The 17,221-nt window shown below is 38.1% G+C and overlaps 1 protein-coding gene across 5 annotated transcripts in view; it reads left to right on the forward strand.

Annotated features, from left to right (window-relative positions):
* The window catches only part of NRXN3 (neurexin 3), a 1,627,094-nt gene that overhangs the window by 1,569,359 nt on the left and 40,514 nt on the right, over window positions 1-17,221 (forward strand). For all 5 annotated transcript variants that reach the window (XM_064486155.1, XM_064486156.1, XM_064486158.1 and 2 more), the window contains one exon: window positions 6,454-6,532. In XM_064486155.1, coding sequence (XP_064342225.1) covers window positions 6,454-6,532 — 79 coding nt within the window. The remainder of the gene's footprint in view (window positions 1-6,453; window positions 6,533-17,221) is intronic.

Consider the following 17,221-nt stretch of genomic DNA (forward strand, 5'->3'; position numbering starts at 1 on the left):
AGGACTTACTTTATCTTGCGCTTAATCTCGGTCAAATAACTGTGCTTTCCAAGGAGCTGGGTGGAAAAAAACGATTATCCTTCCAAATGATTAGCCTAGTCTCAGCGTAAGATAAAGAGCTAAAGGTTGGCATTTCAAGTCACAAATAGGCATCTGGGCGGTGAGGAGGGGACACTGGGAAACTCTCCTGGGCGGTTCTGACCGCGTTAGCAGACATTTTTCTCATGGCCGAATAACTGGTTACAACGAAGAACCGTGTGGAACCATCCCTGCGCCGAGATGGGGTAGAGCCCTTCAGAGTAAATAATTAGAAGCAGGTGATGTAGAAACAATAACTCATTGGAGGAAAATGAGAAGCCGGGTTTGTGCAGTTGAGGGAATTGAAAGGTAAATATACCTATAAATTTACTTGGGTGGACAGAGTTTTGGGCTTTCTTCTTGTCCCAGTTTATTCTAAGGTAATTTCAATAAACATCGGTAGAAAAAAAAAAGAATATAAATGCAATAAAAAATCTTTCAGGACAGGAATAAAGAGGGCTCCTGCCAGAGAGATATTTTATTGAAAGTTATTATAATACCTACTTTAGTTTTATGAGTTCTAATACAAAACCCAGTCATTTCAACACGTGGATTAAAAATATGAAATACATATTTTAAACTAGGGTAGTATGAATGATTATTTTTAATATAGGACTCGGCTAATATAGAGGGATGGAAGAATGTTTTGCTCCCCTTGAGAAGGCAAGGAAAGGTCTTTTTTCTCCACTGTGGAGGGACCAAGCAGTCAGACCTGTGCACTATGTTCGGAACCCATGTGCCCTAGCTCCCCAAGGAATGGTGGCGGATGACATTGATGAGACGTGGGGAGGGAAGGAGACGAGTCTGATAGGGCAGGATGTTAAATTCACGCTCATTATCCAAGTTTGCAGGAACCACACGCGAACTCAAGTAGCTGTCACGCTGTCATTCCAGAGCATCTCTCCCTCCCGTCGTCCTGTGCTACTCGTGGGTGTACAAATAAACTGCGCTTTTTAACATATCCCCGAGCCTTTGCGCAGGCTGTCTGTTTCACCTAGAATGCCCTTCCCCCGCCCAGAGCGCCCCGCTCTCCCCTGCTTCACCGCTGCCTGTCCCTGAGGGCTCATTTTCCACCTCCGCTCTTCCCCAGCTCTCTCAGCTCCCTGCTGTTTGCTCCCTTACCGCCTTCTGCTTACTCTTGTCATAGCGTTCAGTTTGCTATGTCAAGTTTGCCTGTTTACCAGGCTCTCTCTTCAGAGACTGTGAATTCCCAGAGCAAAGGAACTGTGCTTTATCTATCACTTTATCCCTCATAACTGCTACAATGCTTGACACATAGGTGTTCAGTAAATGTTTACTAAAGTAATAGAGGAATGAATGATTGAATGAACAGAGTACTTTGATGATATGGTCATGGTGGATCTGATGGCTCAGCCACCATCAAACTATTTGGTTTGGGAGCAGTTATAGATCTTCCATTTTTCCTTGAATGATTTATAGGCAATGCTGATATTTGACGTACAGGAACCACCATATGTAAACACTATAAGCTTAGCCATTGGGAGTTATGAGAGCTTTAGATAATCATTGTGAGAGCAAAAATGTGAAGGTGACATGGCTGGCACCTTGATGAACGTTCCCAGTGCAACTATATGAAAAGAAGAATTTTCTAAAGCAATACTGTTACTTGAAGGAGCATGGATGGCAGACAGTTAAAAATAGCAGATGCTGCTAGAAATGTCTGTACCTTTGGTTACTGTGTGTATTAGAATTAATTTGTGTTAACAGCTTAGCACAAAGCCTGAATATAGCAAGTGTTTAATAAGTGCTAAATGTTATTGGTAGACATGGTTCTAGATAGTTCAAATACTTTTTTCCTCCTTTCTAAGTAATTATGAGTAATTACGAAAAACAGTTGTGATTGTGGGAAAATACACACATACACACACACACACACACACACACACACACACACATACACAGCCTAGAGCTACTTATTGCATTTTATTTAAGAAAAAGTGACCGTAATTTCATTCTACTCGCGACAATTGTATCCCAAATCTGTGAAACATGATTGCAGTAGTGAAACATACTCCCCCAGCCATGGGAACCAGCAGTCAGAAGTGTGCCTTTTCTTCCAAAGGTCAGAGTCAGACCCTGCATTTGCTTATAGCTGGGGAAGGGCACAGACAGGAAAAGTTAAAGCGCTACTAAAAGAAAGCCGTGTGTTTTCTGAGAGTAATTCTAAATCAAATTGTCATTACTTTAGGCTGTGACCCTAAGTGCATATCCCAAAGCCTTGGTTTGTAATTTTTGTTGATGTTGTTTTTAGGTGGCAGGGACAGAAGTAGTATTTTTAAAAAATCCCTAAATACAGTGTTCTTAATCCTGAGTCCTTTGCAAATCAAAGCTTGCTGCCCCTGGCAAACCAAGTATTTCTGAAACTACACAGTGTTCTGTGGCAGGAGTGGTGGCGTTGGATGCCGGGTTCTCCAGATAAACATGGCTTACCACGTTGGGCAAGGAGGGGATTGAGATGTTTGTAGCCGCTTTGGGAGTTTCACTGGCTGTGGCTGTAAATGGTGATGATGAGGTTTGAGGGACAGGAAGGGGCTGAATTCACAGGAGACCCACACAGACTGTCTGGACCCACAGCCATTGGAAACAGATCATCTTCCAATGAATTTTAAAGCTCTCTTGGCATTTTCATGAGTATATTTTTCTGTACTACTCTTCATGGCAGATCCAACCAGAAATGGTGTTGGTACGATGAAGTGGCAGTAAGGAATTATCAGCAATGAAGAACAAGTCTAATGAGAGATAAATCATTAAAGACAGAGCATAGGCAGATAGCAGATCTAGTTAAATTAGGAGAGGCTACCAGTCTCAGCATGCTGTGACTGACTGACTGACTGACTGACTGACTGACTGACTGACTGACTGACTCATTGATGAGTTAGCTAGTTTTAACTCATACTTGTTGAGCAGGGGAGGGTATAGCTCAGTGGTAGAGTGCGTGCTTGGCATGCGTGAGATTCTGAGTTCAATCCCCAGTACTGTTGTTAAAAAATAAATCAATAAGTCTAATTACCCACCCCACAAAAAAAAAAATCAAACGGCTGAACACATTTGTTGAGCATGTGCCCTGTACCAGGAACAGAGCTTCACTTCAGTCAAGTGCCTTGCCAAAGACAAGACACTGTATCCCAATTTACAGATGAAAAAAACTGAAGCCTGGAGAGGGGCGGTGACCAGCTCCCCCAGGTTGCTGAGTGGAAGCGTAGGAGCTGGGGCTCACAGCTGTGCTGTTCGGAGGCAGCCCACTCTTACCACACTCTGCTAGACTGCCTGCCATGTCCTTTTCTTTGAGTCTAGCCACCGTTATAGGAGCTACTGGCAAAATATGCTTCTGTCACCTGGGAGGAGCACTGTCGCCCGGGAGGAGCATTGTATTCAGCCATACTCTTAAAAACTCATCTGTGGAAAGTGGGGCACAGAGCGGTTCACTGGGGAGAAAGGGAGTGAGAAATGCGGTTAGCGGGGCAGAGTGGAGGTGGTGATGGGGAAGAGGAGTGGGGCTGCGGGCAGTGTCACTCAGACCACAGGGGAGAGAAGTTGTGTAATATTAAAGGAGGCAGGGGAAGATGAAAGGAAAATAGTAAATATCCTGTCAACCACAGAGCCTAGGACTTTTCTTCAAACAAACAAACAAACAAAAAAGCTTTATATTATTTCTTTGGCCAATAAAAATTAAGGTTACTTTTAGAATTAAGTTAAAGATTCCACTAATATGTTAATGCCTTTGTGGGGTTTCTGTTGGACTTATGCATTGCTTTTATACGCTTACTCAATGACTTTTTTAAACTTTATTTCCTGGCCTTCAGTTTTTGAGACAAGCTCACTAGATTTTCATTAACTCATTGGTTTTCACTCATTTCTAGGGGCCGAAGGGAGTTCAGCTGTATATGGGCCATTCTGTAAGGTCATTATAATCAAGTCACCAACAATTAATTTCCAATTGGTTACATTTTAGACATGCATTCTCACTTTCTTTGTCAATACTACCCTCTAAGGAGTTTTTTAGATATTTCTTATCCTAATTGCCCTTCTCCATAAAATTTTAATACCAGATATACTGCATATTCCTTTAAGTACTGTGGACTCTTGGCAGGTCACAAACCATTTTCAGGTCTAAGATCCTCCCCCTCCTGCCCAAAACAAGTTTTGCTGGCTAGGGGGAGGTATCATCCCCATAGAAAATGCGTGATCAAACAATGATTGTGGCCCTTCCCAAAATGGTGTTTGCCTCTTATAATTGCCTTCTGCAATTGCACAGTGAACATTTTTTCTCTTACCACCTCCCTTCCCTAAATGACCCCGATCACAGCAGGAAATGGGAGTAAGCCTATGCTCTCTCTAACACAAGTAGTGATGGTCCGGGATACAACTGCCGGCGTCAGTTGCTGGAAATGAAGTGCATGTGTCAGCAGTGTCTAATAGAAAATAAAAATTGCATGTTTGAGAAATCTTTTTCTATTAACTTTAAGGAGGAGCAGCAGTTGGAAGAATCTCCCTGACAGATGTAGAATGAAGTTCAATCATGTGGTTTGAGGCACCTCTCTGCCCCTGTCAATTAAGTGAAATCAATTACCTACTGTGGTTTTTCTACTGTTCTTTGCTGTGTTCAGTAATTCTCTGCCTCTTAGGTCTATTTCAAGAAGGATGTCTGGAAACACTAAGCACGTGGGTTGTCATGTGTATTCATTTCCTAGGACTGCTGTAACAAAGTGTCACAGAAACTGGGTGGCTTAAACAACAGAAATTTGTTTTCTCACAGTTCTAGAAGCTAGAATTCTGAGGTCAGGGTGTCGGGGGGTTGGCTTCTTCTGAGGCCTCTCCCCTTGGCTTGTAGATGGCTGTTTTCTCCCTGTACCTTCACGTGATTGTCCCTCTGCATGTGTCTGTGTCCCAAAATCTCACCGTTTTTTCTAAGGACAACAGTCATATTAGATTAACCATCCAAACGACCTCATTTTAAATTCGTTACCTCTTTAAAGACTCTATCTCCAAATACCAGTCACATTCTGAGATGCTAGGGGTTAGAACATCAGCATATGAATTTGGGAGGGGACACAATTCAGTCCATAACAGTAAGCAGGGGTGTAAAGAAGCCTATTCGAGCTACTCATGCAGACTTTAAGACGTATCTGTTCAAATGCTAGCTGTGTGTCCTTCAGCAACTTGCTTAACCTCTCTGAACTTTAGTTCTCTTTACCAGTATAATAATTATCCCTGTCCCAAAAGATTGTTGTGAAAATTGTGTCTAATTAATTAGTAATTGCTGTAACAAATAAGTATATATACATGTGTAGCACAGTATCTGGCTTGTAATTGCTTTTCCTCTTGAATATGGATTGAGACTTTAATGCATTGGGAATAATAAGACCAGCAAGGTGCTTGATATCATTAACATCAAGAAAGGGAAAGCAATGAACATTTATTGAACAACTAATACGTATTGAGCACTTTCATGCACATAGTAGAACAAAAGTTACACAAGATCTATAATTAATTGATGGTTTGATTGACTTGAAACAGTATTTCTTGTGTATGCCATAGGTACCAGGTATAGACAGTGGTCTTTTCATCTACTGTGTAGCAAGGGCCCTTCTTCTGGCCCGTACTCGCACTCCCCGGGATTTCTTGCAGCAGCAAGTTCCCTGATTCAATAGAGGGGGAAAAAAAGTCTCCAGTTGAATTACTATTGTTGCAATCAAAATTTTTCCTGCTCTCTTCAGAAACATCCTTACCTGTGTCCAGAGGCTGTCGTGCTGTATCTGTCTGCTGGTCCACATTACTAATTCAGCTAATTGCAGCAATTACACGAAGAAATCGCTGATGGCGAGAGATGTCATTAGGCTATTCCTGAACAGACTGCATTCCACCACGTTCATTAATTATGCCAGCCTATAGATTCCCAACCACTGAATTACACACTTGAGACTGCACACCATATGCACGGAAGCCCTCTCCAAGCTGCAGTGCGTTTCTGCACTGGCTTGCTCTTGTGTATTGCCCACCATTTGCAATAGCCCTTCTCCTGCCCTTCTGAGTCTCAGAATTGAAATTAAAGTTATGATGGAGTCAGGCCGCACAATGTGATATACAGGGACGGGACAGGTCTGAGCCTCCTGAGTGACTCTGGGTCACTCAGCTTTACACAAGACACTCACAGACTGTCTGGACCCACAGCCAGTCACAGCTACACAGGAGTTAAAAAATCCGCAGCATGCCCTCTTTAGAGAAGAGAGACAGTAATGATGATGGAGGCAGGACACAGTGATAAGTCTTCGATGCTTCCATTCATTGGTTTCCTTATCTCTCTCTTTTCTCTCTCCTCCCCTTGCCCCATTATTTTTCCTTTGACATGCGCAGCCGACATCGGATGACCTTGTTTCATCTGCTGAATGTTCCAGTGATGACGAAGACTTCGTTGAATGTGAACCGAGTACAGGTAGGTTAGGTCAGTCTTGTTTTGCTTGCTTTATTTTTTTCATTTGCAAAAAACAATACATACATATATGTGAATATACATGTGTTTTATATATATTATAGTGTGTTAATGTGTGTATTTCCCATATCTATATATGTATGTGAATACATATATAAATATCAATATATAATGGAAAGCATCAAATCCCATGGAAAGAGTGATAAGATCCCGGAGGAATTTAAAGTCATTTCCTCGATAGCTAAAGGAAAGTCCATAGGACATAACTTTGAGCAATCAGAGACCCGGATTAACCACCGGAACAACAAATGTATAGTGGCCAGTGGCAGCTATGAATTTAACAGAGGCGGGGGCATGAAGATTTCTATATTGGAATGACATTTTAAAAAACCAGAAAGCCAAAGTGGAGCCGTAAAGATAATTTAAACCTCATTCATTGTTCTGACTCTAAGTGGCAAACAAAAGAAAACCAAACAACCAAAACAAAACAGAACCATTTTCCATGGGATTTCAACAGCGGTTAACATGGTATTATATTTATACTAATTTTGTTCGTTGTGTGTTTAGAGAATTTGTGCAGCAATATAGCATAGTAAACACAAAATTAGTACAGAACCATGCCATGTCAACGGCTGAGATGCTTCAAAATGTGTCTACTGTGCTGAAGTTGAGAGGACTTTGGCAATTAGGAGCTTCAGTGTGTTCCCCATTTGCACCCAGATACATTTTGATGTTTTATGGCCTTTCTTTATAGTGAGCTATATATGATATAATGTCCAGCAGGCAATTGTAGTCCCTGATTATTTCCTATCAACTTTCCCAAGTCGTCTGTTTTGAGACTTGCTCTAAGTTAAATATTTATTTATATATATGAGAACAGATATCATCGAATTTCTGTGTATGTATAACAGAGTTAGAAGTTGGAGCTGGGTTAGGATCTTATTTCTGCAAAGGCAAAGAGAAATAAATAGCATTTTCTAGTTGATTTTTTGGGGGGGTTGCTTTAATTTTTTTTTCCTTTTCTTAAAAAAAAAAAGGAGAACCCTTAAACATTTTATTTTGTTAACTCCAGAGACATTTAAGATTCGTGAAAGATATATTAGTTTAACAAAAGTAAAAATCTTCCATTTGTTACCCTGAAATGATTTATAATTTTCAGATTTTGTGGAAGTCTGACTGCTTGGTGTCTTGCAAGTGGCTTTGGATCCAGGAAGTTCTATGGGTTCCCATACTCAGAATCACGTAGGGACAGACCAGAAATATGTAGGACCTTTCCAGTCTGGAGTGTGAGTTGTTCCTTTGGAAGCTCAGTTGTGTGGGAGGAAAGTAACTGTGACCCAGTTGGTCAGATATTTTCAGATCTTTGGGTAATAATCTCAATGTACCAAGTGAGGTTTTACCTCTATAGGGAAGAAGATATGGCCAGTCCATACCAGAATGTGGGAACCAAATTTTCATTCATTAATTAATTCATCTATTCATTCATTCAGGATATATTTCTGAGCACTCAGACAGGACACAGTGTATCTCTAGATTTGAGTCCATCCTATTCTACTAGTTTATTTACATAACAGACCTGCTGGAAAATAGAATATGGAGCTTTACTACATCTAAATTACCTCTCCAACAGAATTCAGTTCAACAAATATTTTTTTGAGGGTCAGCTGTGTATGTTGGGTGTGTGTTCGATATTAAGGATTCAGATATGAATATGGCATGATCCCCAAGACATGTTAAATTAACTAATTTTGTGACCAGTAATTTAAGATACCTAGAGTTCAGTTTGGATTATCTGTTTATCCTTTCTCTGGTTTTCCTGCATTCATAGCAGTGACATCTGCATATATGTAATCATGTTTATCAAATCTTTAGATTTGTTAAGTCTTCGTATGAAACTCTAGGCTTGATCACTCTGAATTATTACCACTGCCTTCTCGGACTACCTCCCCTCTCCCACATGCAGTCACCTCCACAGCAACCTCCATACAAAGACAGAGCTCTCCCAAATCTCAGATTCCCAAGTTCTGCAGCTCCCCAGGTCGTGGGCATACGTTACCATTTGGTATTGGACATGGACAGGCCCCAACTTGAATGGCTCCAAACTAAGTCCGTTTGCTTTTTAGTGGCTGCACAGGTATTTCATCCGATTCCAAAGCAGAGGACAGAAGTCCAATGCTGGCATTTCTTGAGTAATGCAATTACATGTGCCCCCAGGTGGGGGAATAAAAGAAGTTTTTAAAATAAGCTGCTGGGTTATGCAAGGGAGTGTGGGAGGGAATATATAAATAAAGCAGGTGACGGAGTGCCCACCCCGAAGGAGGTAACGTAGCTCTGAGAGACTGGCATTGATCCCCTCTGCCTGGGATTGTTTAACTCATTGCATTTGAAGGATGAGCGTTTCTTCTCTCTAAATTTACTCCATAAAGTATTCCTGGGAAGTGATTCGGAGGCTTATTTAATGCAGGAAGGAGATAGACATTCCTATTGACACAGAGGTTTTACCCTGGAGACCTGATTGATACTGATGAAGATTACAGGCACAGAGCTGTCAGGTCCTTTTTTGCATTATATGAGACATTTCTCTATAGCCCTCAGATTTTCCAAAAAATACCACAGATTAAAAATCAGAAACATTTAAGTCAGTTTTTTCTGGGGCTAGGTTTTTGCAGAACCTAAAGTCTTCCATTGCCCAGGCAGCCACGGACGGTGGTGACATTTACATGACTTTGGCATAAACTGTTAATCCTGAGATTCTTTGTGAATATTGAGAGCAAAATTCTGATCTTGAATATCCAAATTCACTGCCTCAGTTTCTACAGTTTTACTCTTTTCCAGGCATGGTGTTTGCTGAAAATATGCTAAATTTGGCTAATCTTGTTCTGTCATACTTGAAATTACCTTATCCTCTTTCACTTTGCTAGCAAACTTAGGATTTTTCTAGCTGTGTCAGTTAAAAAGGCATTTAATTTCTACAGATTCTTTCCTAACTAACTTAGGTCAACTAGAAGGTCTTCCTTTTCTTGTATTTGGGCAGTTTAGTATATGTTATATTCAGCAACTTTTGTTTTCATTTGGATATCAAATTTTAAATGAAATTATTTTTCTTACTTGATTTTCTTTAAATCAAAATGGGTTTCAAAGCTGCTGGTTTTGAGTCAGATGTAAGCAAATGCCTTCAAACCACAAACCACTTCAACATTTAGAGATTACCCTCATTCAATGGAGCTTAGTCGTATCATGTTTAGGGACAACTTAAATTTTTTTGGAGGTTGGTTGATGATAGTTTAGGAACCCTGTAAACCCAATAGATCTCAATTTTTCTCTGTATATTTTTGCTGGAAAATATGTAAATGAGTGGGGAAAAATCGTAAATCATGAGACCAAAGCACGGAGTGAAAGCTCAATTAGTATTTGTTGACTGAATTTGTATGACTCTCAAAATACCTCGCAATCTTAAATTAAAATTGGAGATTTTTTCATGCCTCTCACTTCATCCGCCTTTAAACAGCTAAATAAAGCCTGTTGAATTGTTTAAAATATATGATTTCATACAAGTAAATATCGCCCTAATAAAATCCTCTTTTCTTCAGCAAAGTTAATTCTTCACTTTTCCTATGCCTTCTTTTCCTGGGAACTACATCATGTTATAGTGAGTTGAGGTAAAATTGCATTTTCTGAACATTTGCTTTGAGAACCCAGAACTGAAATTGTAAACTATAAAATCATAATGAAGCCATCTGTATCAAATGGAAATATTCAGAAGAATATTTGAATAAACTATCCAAGTACCTAAATTTGTGGGTTAGGATTTTAACTTTCCTAATTTGTAAACATTGATTGTGTGTTCCCTCCAAAGAAAATTGGTGTCTATATTTTAGATGAGTGTCTTTGCATATAAACTCTTTTCTTTCCAATTCACCTCTATTGATAGTAAGTCGTACAGTAAACTCCTATTTCATTGTCCTTCTTACCTCTTTGGATTCAACAACAACAACAAATAGACAAACTGGAGAGGATTCAAATAACCACTAGGAAATGAGAGTTCCTCATGAGATTATAGAAGTCAAATAAAAGTTAAGATCTTTGGAAAGTTCATCTTTGTGATCTAAAATGTAAACATGAATTCTGAAATATAGATAACGTGGTGAAATTCATTTTTCATTTCATCTCTCTCCTTCTCCCACTCCTATGCCCAGTGCTTCCACCTTTAGAAATAAAACTAATGTATTGTTAGATTCGCTTTTGTATAATTAGAAAGTATCAACTCTCTGAATTTTATATATTTTATGGTCTTAAGATTCTAAAAATCCTGGGGGCAGGGGTCACAGAGCAGAGGAAAAAAAAAATTAAATGCTTTTACAGCTGAGAAGTGGGCATGACAATAATTAATAACTATATTGATTCATCCAGCCATTATCCAGGGATACATTTTTCTGGTTATCAATTGGTCAGATTTTTTTGCCTCCACTTTTGTTAAATGTCCTTTGATCAAATCTCAAAGGACAGCACTTCCACCAGAGGGCAGACAAGAAAAGGAAGTAAAAATGAAACACATCTATCTATGGGTAGGACTGTACTAAACGCCTTCCACTCTGGTTGGAGATGTTTAAACTGACGGCAGTAATTGGAGATCAGAAAATAATTACTATTCCCAGAGTGGTTCTCAGATGTACTTTTACTTCTCAAATCAACAGTCCTCACATTTGCATTTGGTATCATTCGCTACATTATTTCTCATTGTTTAGTCACACTGTAATACACAACCCATTGTGGGTAAAATTTAAATTTGGCAAAACATCCCAAATGGGAAGAGCATATACGTATTTGTGTTCTCCAGGTGAAACTGGGTTCTTAATCTTCATCAGTTTGAGATGCCTCAGTAAAGTGTTTATAATATGAAAATCTGGCACTGAGTTGTTAAAAGCTCACCAAATTCTTAGAGTTCTTACTTGCTGGAACATTGTGGAAAATGAAGCTGAAATGTTAAGGCAATAATAATTTTCTAATGAAGGATAAGGAGAAATAACCTTATTTTCAAGAATCCATAGATGAAAAATAATAAATGTGATTATCGACCTTAAATTTGATGTTGGTAATATTAAGAGTTTATTGAAATGCATTTTGTCATTAGTGTCTCCAGCAAACTTGAAGAGTTAATAACTTATATATTTTTATTAGAAAGAAATTGATTTTTATTTAATTTTAGAAAGCTTTTTCTGTATGGAATCTCATGATTGGTAAATAGAATCATGTTTAAATACCATCAATCAAGTAGCTAGTCAGTGTATAATAGAATAGTAAATGCCTGAATTAAATGCCATAGGAGTATCTGAGTATCACAGTGTCCGGAAGTCACCTTAAATTTTTAGGTCCACTTAAAACCACTTCGAATAAAGGTATAATAGAACTAATCTGAAAAATGTGTTAGCTTTGGAAAGAATATAAATAGATATAAATACATGTGAACTTCATGAATATAATTAATCATTATTGGCTGTGGGCATTAGTAATGTTTACATTTGAGTTACAATATATGTATAATGTACACAAAGCAAATGGCTAGTCACATATTTAGATCTAGGCTGAATCCTTCCAATTTTTGAATTTCCTTCAGTGATTTATAAATTAATAGAATACATTCATAAGTGCATAAGCTTCCCAATTTAATGCTATAATTTCTGTTTTCATTCATTAACCCACTCAGTAATAGGCTGCATCACTTTTTTATAACTCAATTCCACCCCAACCCAAGCTAATTTTTAAGCAATCAGAGCAAATATATGCCCTTTAAATCCCTAATGATAAAATGCTTTGAAAATTACACTAAGAATAGAAATATAAGTATAGAAAAGTCTACCAAATGGCTATTAGACAATGAATAGTACAGTCATGACATGCATAACACATGTTCATGGATTGATCATTATCATAGATTTTGTAGCAGAAACAATAAACCTAGTAACAAAAATGATAAAAATGAAAAAAAAAAACCAAAATTATCCATCTCCATTACCCAAGATTTTTTGGTTATGTTGGGAAGGAGAGGGTATCAGTAAGATCAATGTGTAAGTATATATACTTCTATTTGAAAGTATAATAAATCATTTATTTATGCAACAATTTTTAGTGCCTACTATATGTAGACACTAGAGCAGGTGTTCAGAAAATAAAAACAAGATAAGACTCCTTCCTGGAGTTCACAGTCTATTAGGGAAAACAGATACAAAAATAAGGGGAATCAAAGGAAAGGAGGGGTAAGAAGGGAAGAAACCATGTAGACAGCAATGGAAATGTCTAGAATATTCTCAGAACTTGAAGGAGAGGTCTCTAATTCAGCAATTAGCATACCTCATCCAAGATACAGGCAAGAAAAATCACAGAACATGACGCCAACCAGTGCAGAATCAATTAACCCCAAAGACCATTCTTCTATGTCTTAGGCTGAGGGCACAGAATTTCTGATTTGTTATGATGGAAAAATTAGTACAGTCCAGTAAGAAGCTTTTCTTTGAACTCCTCCTGTACAGTATGGTCTAGGGACAAGCCTTCTTAGGTAATAGGTTAAGGATGGGCAGGCTGAAGAGAGAATTTTAAGCCAGACTCATGAGAACTTCCTGATTTCAAATGCCAATGCAAGCAGTTGATAAGGAGTGAGCTTAATGAAATCATTAAGCAAGTACCCCCTCCCCTGAAAAATTAATAAAGAGGGATTGGGTTTTAAAAGAGAGGTTTTTGTGGGTTTTCTTTCATTCTTTTTGTTCTGTATTTTTTCTCCAATAAGCCCCAGTACATATACTGTGTGTATATATATATATTTATGTATGTGTGTATGCTAAATATATAGTGCTTATCATTCCATATATATGTAGACACAGTATAAATGATACTAATGTAAACAGAGATTAACAACAGCCCCTGCCATCAGCCATGTGTTTACACAGAAATTCACACCATCATTCTTACATCAGCCAACATAGACGTGCATGATACTGTTTTAACTTGGCGGAAAAAGCATGTTAATTTTTCTTTAGGTTTTGTTTTCTTTTTTATCATAATTATAATGATGACTTCATAATTCAATTATCCTTGGGAGGGGTGGAGAGAAAAAATTATACAGATATATCTATCCATATATGCACATTCCTGTGTATATATATAAATAGATATATACTTTGTATATATTTGAAGAACATTTTCTGTCATTTCACCTCATCTTGTGCCGCATGAATTTTTGGTGGTTGAATTTACTTTATTTTGTTTTGATTTATATTTAGTATTTTGGTCATTATGGCTATTTTTAACTCATTGCTATATTTTTATGAGTCATTTTTTTTAAACACTGAGGGATATATAAATATACAAATCAACCAAGGCAACAAAATCTTTTCTTGCCATCCTAATCTCGAATTTCCCCCCTTCAGCGTACCCCTTCAGTACTTATGCTCAAAACAAAACAAACCCCAACGAAATCCAAGAAAGTTGTGTACAAAAGAATGAAATACATTGTTTTCCTCTTCTTCCTCCTATATATTTTTTCTTTTAATTTCCTTCCTTTTCCCTTTTTATTTTTCCTTATATCTGCACAGGCCACTAGCCTTTACTCTCCCCTTTTTGACAGTATCATTCATTGAGAAAAGGAAAAATGAGCCAGAAAAAAAAAATAATAATAATAAAAGAAAAACTTGCAGAAAGGACAGAGAAACACATTCCTCTCCCCAAATTTCAGATGGCATAAAAAGAATTTTATTGCAGATGTAGACTATTTGTTGTATCTTTTATTTCTGGACAAGCCCGGGATCATTGTGTGGCATGCAGTGACAGCTCTGTAGCTAACCAGCTAACCATGGCCTCCATCACCAGTGCATGGGCTGTAATGACGCCATCTTGTGTTTCATCCAAGTGACACATCCAGGCTAACCCAGCAAGTCCAGTGTTTGAGTTGTGGGGGTAACTTTCCTTTGTAGTTATAATTTCATGGGTTGCCATTTGTATGATTATTTCCACTGGGTCACAGCAGCCCCGAGAGCTGCTCTCCCAGCTCTCTGTGTGGTTTTGTTCCTGTACTTGCTTTCCTCGGCACAGCCGTCAAGCATGTATCTCGTCCGGCACATCTGTCTTGCCATCTTGTCTTGGAGTCCACTGTCGTGGTGTCGTTCTGTGATTCTGTTCTCTGTTTGTAATCTGTGGTTTGAAAGCCTCTCCCTTTATTTCCCACCCCCCTGTTGTTTCTACTGTTAACCTTACCCCTAGGGAACTTCACAAAGAAGCAAAACAAATTTTCAGTCGAATTGTAAGGCTGATAACTGTGGTTTGCATCTGGAAGTCATAAGTGGCACTTTTTACCTGCCTAAGGAGGCAAAACTTACAGTGGGAAGCTACTAATGATAGTAGCTAAACAACCACCTGATTGACAGCAACAAGAAACCCTTGTTGAATTCTTTAGCGTGATTAAATGGGCTGACTGTTAAAGGGATTTCATGTATGAGCTAATTTCCAAGGAGTTTTCCCGTAAATTATCAATCTTCTAGTTAAACGTTTTCTTCAGGAAAGGATCAAGAGAAATTTTTTTCCGAAAATGTTAGTGAGGACTACCATCATTTCTTTTATATAGAGCTGTGTCTGTTCCTGAATTGGTGAGGAATTTGTGGAAATTTGAATGTGTTTTATTATCAATTTTATTTATGTATTTTAACCTGAAATATAAATGTATTTGGCAAGGCATCTGAGAGAAAGAAAGAAAAAAAAAAGATTTTAAACTCACTGTTTCTGCCTCATGCATATTTCAAGGTAAGATTATCTTTTGATCTTTCTGAGTCAAATGATATATATTTTATTTTATTTTTTAACTCATGGAAGCAACATAGAGAGCCAACACTTCTACTTTGACTTAAAGTCTTTATATGCTCTTTCCAAAGAATATGACATACACAATAGTGTTAGTTCTGAGAACAGAGTCTGAATTTCTTGAGAGAGAGGTAGAAGAAAGCGGCTAGTTAATTACACAGATGCTGGATTATACTGGTGACTATCCAGGAAGTTTGCTCGTAACTTGGAATGATTTGGTTTGTCGGATACTAATTGTACGAAAATGAATCTCTGTAACAACTTCAACCTCCTTATTCATAACGGTTGAACAAGAGAGTAAAAAATAGGTACAAAATAAATGGATACATTAATGATTTTCAAACCAGATCTTAAGATTTTAAAAGTCCGTATTTTTAACTTGGAGAAGAGAAAGTGTTTCAAGGCAGATGGTTTTATGATGAGATGTTTTAGTCACATCAGTGTTGCTCTTTGCTGTTCTTCAGGGTAGAAGGAAAGGACAAAGAAAGAGGAAATGTGTGGGCTCTGTGGACTGAGAACTTTCTCATGAAGGAAAGAAGGGAAAAAAGGGAAGGAGAAAGAGAGAGGGCAAGTTAAGGCGGGGAGGAGGGAAGGATGCAGGGAGGGAGATCCCTGGTGAGGCAGGTGAAGCAACTTGGTGATGAATGTTAAGAACCAGCACACACACAGGCACACACACAGCCCTAATTTGTAGCATTTGACAATCTCTGTAGTATAAAATATCCTCACTGTGGCTGATTTCAATACTGTCACAAATCTGACAATGTCAAACTCAGAACTGGGAAGTACAGCTCATGAGCACGTGATTACATAGTATTTTCACCATGCAGGTGCTGGAGAGATCAGTGACCTCAAGAGTACAGATAGAAGTAAAATGTAGCAAAACAATTAGAGAGTAATGCGCTTTAAGTTTTTACTACCTTTGTTTTTAATATAATGTATTTGATAATTATGTACATATATTTATATTTGATAACAGCTGTATTTAACAACTGACTTGCAAAATTCCTGAAAGTGTAGCAGTCAGCTGTCATAAGCTGGCTAAAGCAGGTCTCTGGCCCGGGTTCCATGCTGTGCTGGGTGCATTCAAACATGGGATTTTATTTAAATCTCTTTGTCAGCTCTTACGGCGTAGAAACTATTGTGACCATCTTACAATTGAGAAAATCAGGACTCAAAAAGTTTGCTTTTCCAAGGTCATAGTCCTGCACATAGTAGCAGAGGTAAGATTCAAACTCGAATCTGTATGAAAATGATTACCTCATTTCTATTGCAGTGTGCATAGAGGATCAGGCTTAAACACTTATTAAAGCACTAAATTTTGGAACTATGACATGCTCATTTGTGGAGCTTTGACTAATTTTGTTTCCTCAAAATAGAGTTGCCAAAAATTCCTCCCTTAGTAACACTGAAGATGAACAGGATATTCCTTCGGTTTCCAAATTTTGTTTCTCGAGCTTTGGAAAGTCTGTTAAGATATACATTTCTTAGCATATAATTATAATCTCCAGCATGATTCCATTACTTAGTTGTTATGTTTTTGTAACTTTTAAAAATATAATGAACTTTATTTAGAGTACCTGATGCATGTTAATTAACCAACCTCACAGTGAAATATTATCAGTGCCCTTTACTTCCACATTTTCTCATGAAGTAAACTAGTATATTATCACTTAAAGCAGCAGGAGAACCACTGTATTGCAGAAAATGACTGCAGCTTAAAAATATCATTTTCCTGTTAGATTCTGAATCGTTGCTTTGTGGAAGAGTTTGAGAAATCTGGGAATTGAAATAGAAAAGTGAGGAACTTTCAGCCCTTCTGTTTTGACAAGAGTCTCTGATTGAGTT

Source organism: Camelus dromedarius, chromosome 5 (assembly GCF_036321535.1).
Source record: "Camelus dromedarius isolate mCamDro1 chromosome 5, mCamDro1.pat, whole genome shotgun sequence".
Taxonomy (NCBI): Eukaryota; Metazoa; Chordata; class Mammalia; order Artiodactyla; family Camelidae; genus Camelus; species Camelus dromedarius.